The 14,434-nt window shown below is 46.8% G+C and overlaps 1 protein-coding gene across 1 annotated transcript in view; it reads right to left on the bottom strand.

The window, feature by feature from the left end:
* LOC112240685 (plexin-A2-like) overlaps positions 1 to 14,434 on the bottom strand; it is a 437,296-nt gene that overhangs the window by 19,659 nt on the left and 403,203 nt on the right. The window contains exon 27 of the mRNA XM_042299563.1: positions 6,059 to 6,158. Within this exon, the coding sequence (XP_042155497.1) occupies positions 6,059 to 6,158 (100 nt within the window). The remainder of the gene's footprint in view (positions 1 to 6,058; positions 6,159 to 14,434) is intronic.

Below are 14,434 nucleotides of genomic sequence, written 5' to 3'. Positions count from 1 at the left end.
GTGGATGGAATACCTTTGAGGACGGTATACTGTTGAGAATGGAATACTGTTGAGGATGGAATACTGTTGTGGATGGAATACCTTTGAGGACGGTATACTGTTGAGAATGGAATACTGTTGAGGATGGAATACTGTTGAGAATGGAATACTGTTGAGGACGGTATACTGTTGAGAATGGAATACTGTTGAGAATGGAATACTGTTGAGGATGGAATACTGTTGAGAATGGAATACTGTTGAGGATGGTATACTGTTGAGAATGGAATACTGTTGAGGATGGAATACTGTTGAGAATGGAATACTGTTGAGGACGGTATACTGTTGAGAATGGAATACTGTTGAGAATGGAATACTGTTGAGGATGGTATACTGTTGAGAATGGAATACTGTTGAGGATGGAATACTGTTGAGGACGGTATACTGTTGAGGACGGTATACTGTTGAGGATGGTATACTGTTGAGAATGGAATACTGTATAATACTGTTGAGGACGGTATACTGTTGAAGATGGTATACTGTTGAGGATGGTATACTGTTGAGAATGGAATACTGTTGAAGATGGTATACTGTTGAGGATGGTATACTGTTGAGAATGGAATACTGTTGAAGATGGTATACTGTTGAGGATGGTATACTGTTGAGAATGGAATACTGTATAATACTGTTGAGGACGGTATCCTGTTGAGGACGGTATACTGTTGAGGACGGTATACTGTTGAGGACGGTATACTGTTGAGGACGGTATACTGTTGAGGACGGTATACTGTTGAGGATGGTATACTGTTGAGGATGGTATACTGTTGAGGACGGTATACTGTTGAGAACGGTATACTGTTGAGGACGGTATACTGTTGAGGATGGTATACTGTTGAGGATGGTATACTGTTGAGGATGGTATACTGTTGAGGATGGAATACTGTTGAGGATGGTATACTGTTGAGGACGGTATACTGTTGAGGACGGTATACTGTTGAGGACGGTATACTGTTGAGGACGGTATACTGTTGAGAACGGAATACTGTTGAGAATGGAATACTGTGTAATACCGTTGAGGACGGTATCCTGTTGAGGATGGTATACTGTTGAGGATGGTATACTGTTGAGGACGGTATACTGTTGAGGACGGTATACTGTTGAGGACGGTATACTGTTGAGGACGGTATACTGTTCAGGACGGTATACTGTTGAGGACGGTATACTGTTGAGGACGGTATACTGTTGAGGATGGTATACTGTTGAGGACGGTATACTGTTGAGGATGGTATACTGTTGAGGACGGTATATTGTTGAGGACGGTATACTGTTGAGGACGGTATACTGTATAATACTGTATGCCTCACTGGCCACTGAACCAAACTTAGTTTAGATATTTTAAGTTGGTAATTTGATATACACTGTTGGTTTTGTTATTGATAAATTAGTTGAGAGAAGTGTGTGTGTGTGTTTGTGTGTGTGTCTGTGTGTGTGTGTTTGTGTGTGACTTTGTCTGTGTGTGTGTGACTTTGTGTGTGACTTTGTGTGTGTGTGTGTGTGTGGTGTGTGTGACTGTGTGTGTGTGTGTGTGTGTGTGTGTGTGTGTGTGTGTGTGTGTGTGTGTGTGTGTGGAAGAGAGGGAGGGAGGATGGATGATGTTTGTGTTTTGGACCAGTTGGTCATGTCTCCAAGCGACTGACAACAACCTATGGGGGTTCTCATTCAATCCCAGCCCTGATAATTGTCCAACCAGGCTCCGTTCTCACTTCCCATTGGTGTAAAGTATCATTCACAGTGAATAATTGGCTGTGGTTCTCTAGGTCTGGGGTTGGGCATGGGACCAGACGGGACGCCCTGTGGCTCACCGCTGTGACTGCCACCAGTGTGTGTGTGTGTGTGTGTGTGTGTGTGTGTGTGTGTGTGTGGGACTATTATACCCTGGCTCCAGGCTCAGTCTGGCATCGTCATTATTATACTTGATGGTTAAAACAAACACCTCTCTCCATCGGCCTTCTCTACTCTCCCCCTCACCCTTCATCCCTCAATCCCCTTCTGTTCCTGTTTCTCTTCATCCCTCAATCCCCTTCTGTTCCTGTTTCTCTCCATCCATCTATCCCCTTCTGTTCCTGTTTCTCTCCATCCATCTATCCCTTTCTGTTCCTGTTTCTCTCCATCCCTCAATCCCCTTCTGTTCCTGTTTCTCTCCATCCCTCAATCCCCTTCTGTTTCTGTTTCTCTCCATCCCTCTATCCCCTTCTGTTCCTGTTTCTCTCCATCCCTCAATCCCCTTCTGTTCCTGTTTCTCTCCATCCCTCAATCCCCTTCTGTTCCTGTTTCTCTCCATCCCTCTATCCCCTTCTGTTCCTGTTTCTCTCCATCCCTCTATCCCCTTCTGTTCCTGTTTCTCTCATCCCTCTATCCCCTTCTGTTCCTGTTTCTCTCCATCCCTCTCTCCCCTTCTGTTCCTGTTTCTCTCCATCCCTCAATCCCCTTCTGTTCCTGTTTCTCTCCATCCCTCAATCCTCTTCTGTTCCTGTTTCTCTCCATCCCTCAATCCCCTTCTGTTCCTGTTTCTCTCCATCCCTCTATCCCCTTCTGTTTCTCTCCATCCCTCTATCCCCCTCTGTTTCTGTTTCTCTCCATCCCTCAATCCCCTTCTGTTCCTGTTTCTCTCCATCCCTCTATGCCCTTCTGTTCCTGTTTCTCTCCATCCCTCAATCCCCTTCTGTTCCTGTTTCTCTCCATCCCTCAATCCCCTTCTGTTCCTGTTTCTCTCCATCCCTCAATCCCCTTCTGTTCCTGTTTCTCTCCATCCCTCAATCCCCTTCTGTTCCTGTTTCTCTCCATCCCTCTATCCCCTTCTGTTCCTGTTTCTCTCCATCCCTCTATCCCCTTCTGTTCCTGTTTCTCTCCATCCCTCTATCCCCTTCTGTTCCTGTTTCTCTCCATCCCTCTATCCCCTTCTGTTCCTGTTTCTCTCCATCCCTCTATCCTCTTCTGTTCCTGTTTCTCTCCATCCCTCTATCCCCTTCTGTTTCTGTTTCTCTCCATCCCTCAATCCCCTTCTGTTTCTGTTTCTCTCCATCCCTCAATCCCCTTCTGTTCCTGTTTCTCTCCATCCCTCTATCCCCTTCTGTTCCTGTTTCTCCATCCCTCTATCCTTCTTCCTGTTTCCTGTTTCTGTTCCATCCCTCTATCCCCTTCTGTTCCTGTTTCTCTCCATCCCTCTCTCCCCTTCTGTTCCTGTTTCTCTCCATCCCTCAATCCCCTTCTGTTCCTGTTTCTCTCCATCCCTCAATCCTCTTCTGTTCCTGTTTCTCTCCATCCCTCAATCCCCTTCTGTTCCTGTTTCTCTCCATCCCCATCCTGTTTCTCTCCATCCCCTATCCCCCTCTGTTTCTGTTTCTCTCCATCCCTCAATCCCCTTCTGTTCCTGTTTCTCTCCATCCCTCTATGCCCTTCTGTTCCTGTTTCTCTCCATCCCTCAATCCCCTTCTGTTCCTGTTTCTCTCCATCCCTCAATCCCCTTCTGTTCCCTCCATCCCTCAATCCCCTTCTGTTCCTGTTTCTCTCCATCCCTCAATCCCCTTCTGTTCCTGTTTCTCTCCATCCCTCTATCCCCTTCTGTTCCTGTTTCTCTCCATCCCTCTATCCCCTTCTGTTCCTGTTTCTCTCCATCCCTCATCCCCTTCTGTTCCTGTTTCTCTCCATCCCTCTATCCCCTTCTGTTCCTGTTTCTCTCCATCCCTCTATCCCCTTCTGTTCCTGTTTCTCTCCATCCCTCTATCCCCTTCTGTTTCTGTTTCTCTCCATCCCTCAATCCCCTTCTGTTTCTGTTTCTCTCCATCCCTCAATCCCCTTCTGTTCCTGTTTCTCTCCATCCCTCTATCCCCTTCTGTTTCTGTTTCTCTCCATCCCTCAATCCCCTTCTGTTTCTGTTTCTCTCCATCCCTCTATCCCCTTCTGTTTCTGTTTCTCTCCATCCCTCAATCCCCTTCTTTTTCTGTTTCTCTCCATCCCTCTATCCCCTTCTGTTCCTGTTTCTCTCCATCCCTCTATCCCCTTCTGTTTCTGTTTCTCTCCATCCCTCATCCCTCCATCCCTCAATCCCCTTCTGTTCCTGTTTCTCTTCATCCCTCAATCCCCTTCTGTTCCTGTTTCTCTCCATCCATCTATCCCCTTCTGTTCCTGTTTCTCTCCATCCATCTATCCCTTTCTGTTCCTGTTTCTCTCCATCCCTCAATCCCCTTCTGTTCCTGTTTCTCTCCATCCCTCAATCCCCTTCTGTTTCTGTTTCTCTCCATCCCTCTATCCCCTTCTGTTCCTGTTTCTCTCCATCCCTCAATCCCCTTCTGTTCCTGTTTCTCTCCATCCCTCTATCCCCTTCTGTTCCTGTTTCTCTCCATCCCTCTATCCCCTTCTGTTCCTGTTTCTCTCCATCCCTCTATCCCCTTCTGTTCCTGTTTCTCTCATCCCTCCATCCCCTTCTGTTCCTGTTTCTCTCCATCCTCTCTCCCCTTCTGTTCCTGTTTCTCTCCATCCCTCAATCCCCTTCTGTTCCTGTTTCTCTCCATCCCTCAACTTCTGTTCCTGTTTCTCTCCATCCCTCAATCCCCTTCTGCATAGACGATCCATCCCTCTATCCCCTTCTGTTTCTCTCCACATCCCCCTCTGTTTCTGAGCTGGTCTCCATCCCTCTATGATGATTTTCCTGTTTTGCTCTCCATCCCTCAATCCCCTCTCTGTTCCTGTTTCTCTCCATCCCTCAATCCCCTTCTGTTCCTGTTTCTCTCCATCCCTCAATCCCCTTCTGTTCCTGTTTCTCTCCATCCCTCAATCCCCTTCTGTTCCTGTTTCTCTCCAATGTTTCTCTCCATCCCTTATCCATCCCTCTATCCCCTTCTGTTCCTGTTTCTCTCCATCCCTCTATCCCCTTCTGTTCCTGTTTCTTCCACAGTTCCTGTTTCTCTCCAATCCCCTTCTGTTTCTTCCATCCCTCAATCCCCTTCTGTTTCTGTTTCTCTCCATCCCTCAACCCCTTCTGTTCCTGTTTCTCTCCATCCTCTTCCCTTCTGTTTCTGTTTCTCTCCATCCCTCAATCCCCTTCTGTTTCTGTTTCTCTCCATCCCTCTATCCCCTTCTGTTTCTGTTTCTCTCCATCCCTCAATCCCCTTCTTTTTCTGTTTCTCTCCATCCCTCTATCCCCTTCTGTTCCTGTTTCTCTCCATCCCTCTATCCCCTTCTGTTCCTGTTTCTCTCCATCCCTCTATCCCCTTCTGTTCCTGTTTCTCTCCATCCCTCTAATGGTCCATCCCTCTATCCCCTTCTGTTCCTGTTTCTCTCCATCCCTCAATCCCCTTCTGTTTCTGAGATCCCCTTCTGTTCCTGTTTCTCTCCATCCCTCAATCCCCTTCTGTTTCTGTTTCTCTCCATCCCTCAATCCCCTTCTGTTTCTGTCCATCCCTCTATCCCCTTCTGTTCCTGTTTCTCTCCATCCCTCTATCCCCTTCTGTTTCTGTTTCTCTTCATCCCTCTCTCCCCTTCTGTTTCTGTTTCTCTCCATCCCTCAATCCCCTTCTGTTTCTGTTTCTCTCCATCCCTCAATCCCCTTCTGTTCCTGTTTCTCTCCATCCCTCTATCCCCTTCTGTTCCTGTTTCTCTCCATCCCTCAATCCCCTTCTGTTCCTGTTTCTCTCCATCCCTCTGCCACCCCTGCAGTTTCTGTCAAACTGCAGCAAACACGGTCGGGAGGAGAGAGTAAGGTAAACTATGCCTCCGCAGCAAAGCATAGACGATCCAAACAGAGCTGGTCTTAGCTATGATGATTTTAGTTTTGCTCCCATTGTGGCTCTGGACAAAAGAGTCGGCTAAAATGTCTACAAGCTAATCCAAAAGTCTAATGTTTATATCAGGTCTGCTCCCATAGGCTTACACAGTGAACACTTTAATCTCAAACCCCTCCCTTCCTCTTCCCATGTTAATCTATTATGTAACAGGTGTTTTTTTTAAATGGTCCACAATAGAGGGAGGAGCTAAGGCGGTACAGTACTTATCATAGAGATGTATAATGTTCAATGGTACTCACCATATCTGCTGATGGAGGTCCTGGAGATGCTGGCTGACGGCGGGATGTTGTAGGAAGAGGTCTGTTTGGGCACCAGAGCCACCACACAGCGGTCAGACACCTGCAACAACACAACAGAGAACATTTTGATAAGATAACATGTTGAATCACCAATCTACAGGTGTACTGCTCACAGATAACATGTTGAATCACCAATCTACAGGTGTACTGCTCACAGATAACATGTTGAATCGCCAATCTACAGGTGTACTGCTCACAGATAACATGTTGAATCGCCAATCTACAGGTGTACTGCTCACAGATAACATGTTGAATCGCCAATCTACAGGTGTACTGCTCACAGATAACATGTTGAATCACCAATCTACAGGTGTACTGCTCACAGATAACATGTTGAATCGCCAATCTACAGGTGTACTGCTCACAGATAACATGTTGAATCACCAATCTACAGGTGTACTGCTCACAGATAACATGTTGAATCGACCAATCTACAGGTGTACTGCTCACAGATAACATGTTGAATCACCAATCTACAGGTGTACTGCTCACAGATAACATGTTGAATCACCAATCTACAGGTGTACTGCTCACAGATAACATGTTGAATCGACCAATCTACAGGTGTACTGCTCACAGATAACATGTTGAATCGCCAATCTACAGGTGTACTGCTCACAGATAACATGTTGAATCGCCAATCTACAGGTGTACTGCTCACAGATAACATGTTGAATCGCCAATCTACAGGTGTACTGCTCACAGATAACATGTTGAATCGCCAATCTACAGGTGTACTGCTCACAGATAACATGTTGAATCGCCAATCTACAGGTGTACTGCTCACAGATAACATGTTGAATCGCCAATCTACAGGTGTACTGCTCACAGATAACATGTTGAATCACCAATCTACAGGTGTACTGCTCACAGATAACATGTTGAATCACCAATCTACAGGTGTACTGCTCACAGATAACATGTTGAATCACCAATCTACAGGTGTACTGCTCACAGATAACATGTTGAATCACCAATCTACAGGTGTACTGCTCACAGATAACATGTTGAATCGCCAATCTACAGGTGTACTGCTCACAGATAACATGTTGAATCGCCAATCTACAGGTGTACTGCTCACAGATAACATGTTGAATAGACCAATCTACAGGTGTACTGCTCACAGATAACATGTTGAATCGCCAATCTACAGGTGTACTGCTCACAGATAACATGTTGAATCGCCAATCTACAGGTGTACTGCTCACAGATAACATGTTGAATCGCCAATCTACAGGTGTACTGCTCACAGATAACATGTTGAATCGCCAATCTACAGGTGTACTGCTCACAGATAACATGTTGAATCGCCAATCTACAGGTGTACTGCTCACAGATAACATGTTGAATCGCCAATCTACAGGTGTACTGCTCACAGATAACATGTTGAATCGCCAATCTACAGGTGTACTGCTCACAGATAACATGTTGAATCGCCAATCTACAGGTGTACTGCTCACAGATAACATGTTGAATCGACCAATCTACAGGTGTACTGCTCACAGATAACATGTTGAATCGCCAATCTACAGGTGTACTGCTCACAGATAACATGTTGAATCACCAATCTACAGGTGTACTGCTCACAGATAACATGTTGAATCACCAATCTACAGGTGTACTGCTCACAGATAACATGTTGAATCGCCAATCTACAGGTGTACTGCTCACAGATAACATGTTGAATCACCAATCTACAGGTGTACTGCTCACAGATAACATGTTGAATCACCAATCTACAGGTGTACTGCTCACAGATAACATGTTGAATCACCAATCTACAGGTGTACTGCTCACAGATAACATGTTGAATCGCCAATCTACAGGTGTACTGCTCACAGATAACATGTTGAATCACCAATCTACAGGTGTACTGCTCACAGATAACATGTTGAATCACCAATCTACAGGTGTACTGCTCACAGATAACATGTTGAATCACCAATCTACAGGTGTACTGCTCACAGATAACATGTTGAATCACCAATCTACAGGTGTACTGCTCACAGATAACATGTTGAATCGCCAATCTACAGGTGTACTGCTCACAGATAACATGTTGAATCGTATGCAGTACACATTGATCTGCAATCCTGATTTGTCAAAGATATACAAACACATCCTCACATGACACATAATTTCCTCCCTCACTACCTCTATCCCTCCGTCCCTGTACTCTGTCACGTTCTCTCCATTCAGCTTCTTTCTCTACTCTCTCTAAAGCCCTGTGGGATTTCTCTGAAGACCATCTCTGTAAGAAACGACTCAAACGCCTCCGTGATGACTGTGCTTGAGATCATCCTCATTGTTATTCCCTTCACTCCCCAGCCATTAGGGAAATAAGGAACGGAGGGATGGAAGGGGGGAGCGGGTAGAAAGACGAGTGAGGGCTTCCCACTGGCACGTCTAGCGAACAACCGCCTCCGCCTCATTGTCCTCACAGCAGTGGTGGCGGCGCTCCCTCCATGCAGCTCAGAGAGAGAGAGAGAGAAATAAAGCCATAATAGTGACAGGGAAAGAGAGAGACCAAAAGTGGGGGGATTGTAAAAAAAAGACAGAGAGAGCGAGACAAACGTGAGGTATGGGAGGATGATGAGAGGTATGGGAGGATGATGAGAGGTATGGGAGGGTGACAGGAGGAATATGGGAGGATGATGAGAGGTATGGGAGGATGATGAGAGGTATGGGAGGATGATGAGAGGTATGGGAGGATGATGAGAGGTATGGGAGGGTACATGAGGAATATGGGAGGATGATGATGGGAGATGTGAGAGGTATGGGAGGATGATGAGAGTTGGGAGGGTACAGGAGGAATATGGGAGGATGATGAGAGGTATGGGAGGATGATGAGAGGTATGGGAGGATGATGAGAGGTATGGGAGGGTGACAGGAGGAATATGGGAGGATGATGAGAGAATAATGTGAGGTATGGGAGGATAATGTAAGGTATGGGAGATTAATGTGAGGTATGGGAGGATAACGTGAGGTATGGGAGAACTATGTAAGGCATGGGAGGTTAATGTGAGGTATGAGAGGATGATGTGAGGTATGGGAGGATGATGTGAGGTATGGGAGGATAACGTGAGTTATGGGAGAAGAATGTAAGGCATGGGAGGATGATGTGAGGTATGGGAGGATAACGTGAGTTATGGGAGAAGAATGTAAGGCATGGGAGGCTGATGTGAGATATGGTAGGGTGATGTGAGATATGGTAGGGTGATGTTAGATATGGTAGGGTGATGTGAGATATGGTAGGGTGATGTGAGATATGGTAGGGTGATGTTAGATATGGTAGGGTGATGTTAGATATGGTAGGGTGATGTAAGATATGGTAGGATGATGTGAGATATGGTAGGATGATATAGGAGGATGATGGGTCTGCTCTACTCCAGAAGAGAATCATTTAAACCTGGGCTCTCTTACTACCTCTGTCTTTTGTCTTGGAAGAGGCACCACTGTCTCTGTGTTCAGTCTCACCAAGTAACAGCCATAAAAGTTAGTGTTGTAAACAAAGCCACTATCATTAGCTGTACATTTCCTCTACAGTGCACTGCTAATCATAGTTGTGAAGGTGTGTTTGTGTGCACTCTTTGAAACTGAATGGACAGAGAATGCCACATAAATACACCATTGTTCCTATCTGAAGCCTTCTCTGGCATTTGTAGCCAGCCCAGTGGATGGATTTGAGTTTGAGAGAAGTGAGAAGTGACAAACATCCAACGGTGTGAATGCACCAAGCAGCCACAGGCTCAAAGAAAACCTCAGATTCTATTTAAAGAAAGAAAAATATTTATTTTCATGTCATATAGGAGGAGAGAAATAAGCTTCTTTCCCCTGACTCCTGACTTTTAGCCTCTACAATTCTTTGGCTGGGTCGCCTCTACTCTCTCCTCCTCTCTCCTCTTCTCCTCTTCTCTCTCCTCCCCTTCTCCTCTCCTCCCATTACTCAACTGCTAATAAAGTGGCCCCACGATGCACCTATAGGGGTGTCTCTCCCCTCATCTCTTTTCCCCCTCTCTCTATTCATCTCTCTTCTCCACCCCCCTCCCTGACTAATCTCTACCAGGCCATTAGTTGGGGTCACAGCCAGGGTTGGGGTAGAGGCCACAGCTGGCTACAGCTCCAGCAGACAGGGTCCACTCTAATAGCCACACTGGAGAGACACTTGAAAGGACAGAGGCTTAAGGATGATTCTTCTCAGAAATTGATGCCACACCGTCTGCCCTCTTAGAGGGAAATTAAAAATGCTCTTTGGAAACCTCTTTCCGCCAGCTCTGGATTGTGAAGACCTCACTCTTCTTCCTCTCAACCCTAATCTATCCTCTCCCCCTCTCCATCCTAACCTTCTCCATTTTGTCTAAAGCCTCTGCTCTCTCTCACTCCTACAATCTCTGACAGTAGTGACACCTTGGAAGGCCCCATTACCGTTTCTTCCCACACTCTCTCTTTCTGGCAGGGATTGGACATTGACTCTCTACCTCCCTCTCTCCGCCCTCCATCCTTCAGGGCTAATCCACAGTGTGAAGCAGGGAGGGAGGTGAGGTGAGCATGATAGTGGCCTGCAGGTGTGATAAGGGGCCAGTACTACACAGTGATAAGACCTCCATCAAACAGCCCCCCCACCCACCCACCTCTATCTCTCATCTCCTGATCCCCAGGCCACCTGATCCCCTGGAAGCCCAGTTTAGGATGACTATCTATCACAGATTGTACTGGGCTGTAGCTTAGTCACACAAAACTACCTAACTGATAGGTCTTTAATATAGACGTAAGATTATGAAGATTAAATGGTTATTAGTATATTACGTGAAACTCAAATGATCTAAACAGTGTTTTTATCAAACAAAAGAGTGTCTCAGAGCATACTACGAAAGAGACAGATTGTGTGCTGAGGGTCCAGTCCCACTGTGTTAATTTCTACCTGAAAATTTCACTCAACCTGCTGCAATACCAGACGCCAGTCATTAGACCCAATACCAACTGTCTTGGCTCAAGGGAATCTGTGGAAAAGAGAGGAACACTCTCTTCACTATGCCTGCCAAAATGTCGATCTAGATTTCCTTTTCTGTTGGAACATATTTTAAAACTCAAAGTCTGCCTTTGGGGCATTGTTTGTTCAGATGATAACAAGGGATGAGCCGCCACAGAGAATCAGATTGACGGAAAGATGTATAAAAATTGTAGGAAATAATCATATATCCAACTATCTGTTGTGTCTGTCTGGGTTTGTCTAAAATATCCCCAAACGTCCCAGTGCAGGTTCTCTGTCGGGGAAGTGTGAAACTGGAGCTCCTGGTGAAGTCATGTCGGTTCCTCCACAACACAACATCAGTAGGACAACACAAGGTCAGAATGGAGGCACAGTGACAGGGCTCCAATAATGTCTTGGCCTAGTTCAGCCAACTACACTGCAGGAGGATAGGGACTTTTATGGAGCCATTTCTAGCTGTACCCCTGGCCAAAGCCACCCATTTAGGGACAGCAGGCGAGAGATACAACCAAGGTAAGTAGGCTGATGAAAAGAGAGAAGAAGAGGGGGATACAAAGGGAGAAAGAGGAAGAACTGGGCTGATGAAAAGAGAGAAGGAGAGGGAGGAAGAGGTTCAAGGTTAGGAGATAGTGAGAGTAAGAGCTGGGCTTTGACAAGGAGGAAGACCAATCAACGGAGAGATTAAAATCACCAATCAGCCAGGCTCCTATCTCATCAACTTATTATCTCCTCTCCTCTGCTCTGGCCGACAATATATATATATGTGTGTGTGTGTGTGTGTGTGTGTGAGGGGGGTCTAGAGATTCATTCAGTTCCCATGAGCTCAAACTAGCAAAGGTAGCTAGCAAGGGTAGCTACTGATTAAAGATGCTACTGTACAGTTGCAGGAGCTGAGGACGATAAGGTTGTGTGAATTTCCATAACCAGGGTATGTACACGATCATCTCCCATGTGATAGGGCAAATAAATAGCAGAGCATCCCTGGTTGATAGGAGTTCCATGAATTCTAATGCATCTCAGTCTGGGGTCACAGGGGTGCAGTGTAAATCTGAATATCAAAATATTTCACACGCACAGACACACTTCTCCATCTCTCTCTATTCTCTCACTCTGGGGACTCATGAGTTGGGCTCTCTCTTTGTGGCCACACACACACACACACACACAGACACGCTCCATTAATTCCCTTCTCTCCTTACCTCACCTCACCTCTTCTCTTCTCACCTCACCTCACCTCACCTCCTCTCTCTCCTCTCCTCTCCCTCTCCTCTCCTCTCCTCTCCTCTCCTCTCCTCTCCTCTCCTCTCCTCTCCTCTCCTCTCCTCTCCTCCTCCTCTCCTCTCCTCTCCTCTCCTCTCCTCTCCTCTCCTCTCCTCTCCTCTCCTCTCCTCACCTCACCTCACCTCATCTCTCTTCACCTCACCTCTTCTCTCTTCACCTCAACTCTTCTCTCCTCATCTCTTCTCTCCTCATCTCTCCTCTTCTCACCTCTTCTCTCCTCACCTCTTCTCTCTTCACCTCACCACTTCTCTCTTCACCTCACCTCACCTCTCCTCACCTCAACATTTACTCTCTTCCCCTGTACTTTCTTGTCTCTATGCAAGCGTGTGTGTTTATGTGTGTGTGTTGTTGTGCCCTGCAGCGTCTCCCATGGCTAATGAAGGAAACAGAGAGTGACACAAAACAACAGAACAACAACAGAGAGATGGAAGTGAACATAATGCACTTCTTCCATCAAGGATTACAGGCTACCCCAGAGACTCAGAGAGACTCAGACAGTCTCGGTGTGACTCGGAGAGCACCGGAGCTCAGGGTTAGAGAGAGAGAGGTTGTGACTGCTGAAAGGGTGAGGTAGCGGGGGAGAGAGAGAGACAGATAGAAGGTGAGACTGCTCAGTGCTCACTATCTATGGGTGACAGGGATGTGGAGGGAGGAAGTAGGTAGACAGTTGGAGGAAGTAGGTAGAAGGAAAGAGAGGACTAGGGAAGGAGACAGAGGGGGTACAGACAGTAAATCAGCAGGGGACCAAGTCCTCTATGAAGGACACTACGATATGTCACATCTAATAACCCTGACACCTTGTAAATGATTCTACCTCTCTCTTCTCCTCCTCTGGGGCAGCAGGTCTGAGAGAGAGAGAGGGCCTCTGGTGTGGCTGCAGCCCCAGCCCCCCCCTCCTTCCCATCCTCCCTGACTGACCAGTCCTGTTCCTCAGTCTCACACACACACACACACACACACACACACACACACACACACACACACACACACACACACACACACACACACACACACACACACACACACACACACACACCTCAGCCTGGCTGTAGGTTCTACAAGCTGCAGTCGGGAGCTCTGGGCAGATGGTCTCCCTGTCTGAGTAATGGGAGCCTGCTGACCCTCTGTACTGCTGAAAGACTCATGTGCTCTGGAGAAGACTGCCCTCTCTCTCTCTACTTCTCTTTCTCCCTCACTCTCCCTCACTCTTTCTTCCGTCTCTATCTTTCTCCCCTCTCTCTCACTCGCCACTCTCTCTCTCTCTCTCTCACTCTTTCTCCCATCTCTCTCTCTCCCTTTCTGTCCCTTGCTCACTCTTTCTCCCCTCTCTCTCTCTCTCTCTCTCTCTCTCCCTTTCTGTCCCTCTCTCACTCTTTCTCCCGTCTCTCTCTCTCCCTTTCTGTCCCTTGCTCACTCTTTCTCCCATCTCTCTCTCTCTCTCCCTTTCTGTCCCTCTCTCACTCTTTCTCCCCTTCTGTCCCTCTCTCACTCTTTCTCCCCTCTCTCTCTCTTTTAGACATTAAGATGGCAGGGAACTGCAGGTAAAGTCAGACCCTCTGAGATGTGGAGAGAAGTTCAGCAAGGTTGAGGCAGGGCTAATTGCCATGGTAACAGGTAAAGGACAGCCTAGTCCCTGAGCAGAGGCAGATTAAATATAGATAGCAGTAGTAGAGGGCCTTAGAGGAGTGAGAATGATGGAAAGAGAAAGAGATGGAGGGAGAGAGAGAGAGAAAGACAGAGAGCGAGAAGGGAATGAGAGAGTTGGAAGGAGAGAGAGAGGGGTGGAGGGTGAGAGAGAGAAACAGAGAGAGAGTTGGAAGGAGAGAGAGAGGGGTGGAGGGTGAGAGAGAGAAACAGAGAGAGAGTTGGAAGGAGAGAGAAAGAGAAGGGAATGAGAGAGTTGGAAGGAGAGAGAGAGGGATGGAGGGTGAGAGAGAGAAACAGAGAGAGAGTAGGGAATGAGAAGGAGGTAGAGAGTGAGAGAGACAGAGAGAGAGAGAAGGGAATGAGGAGGTAGAGAGAGAGAGAGAGAGAGAGATAGAGAG

Source organism: Oncorhynchus tshawytscha, linkage group LG16, assembly GCF_018296145.1.
Source record: "Oncorhynchus tshawytscha isolate Ot180627B linkage group LG16, Otsh_v2.0, whole genome shotgun sequence".
Classification (NCBI taxonomy): domain Eukaryota; kingdom Metazoa; phylum Chordata; class Actinopteri; order Salmoniformes; family Salmonidae; genus Oncorhynchus; species Oncorhynchus tshawytscha.
This window is presented reverse-complemented; position numbering and strand designations above follow the sequence as displayed.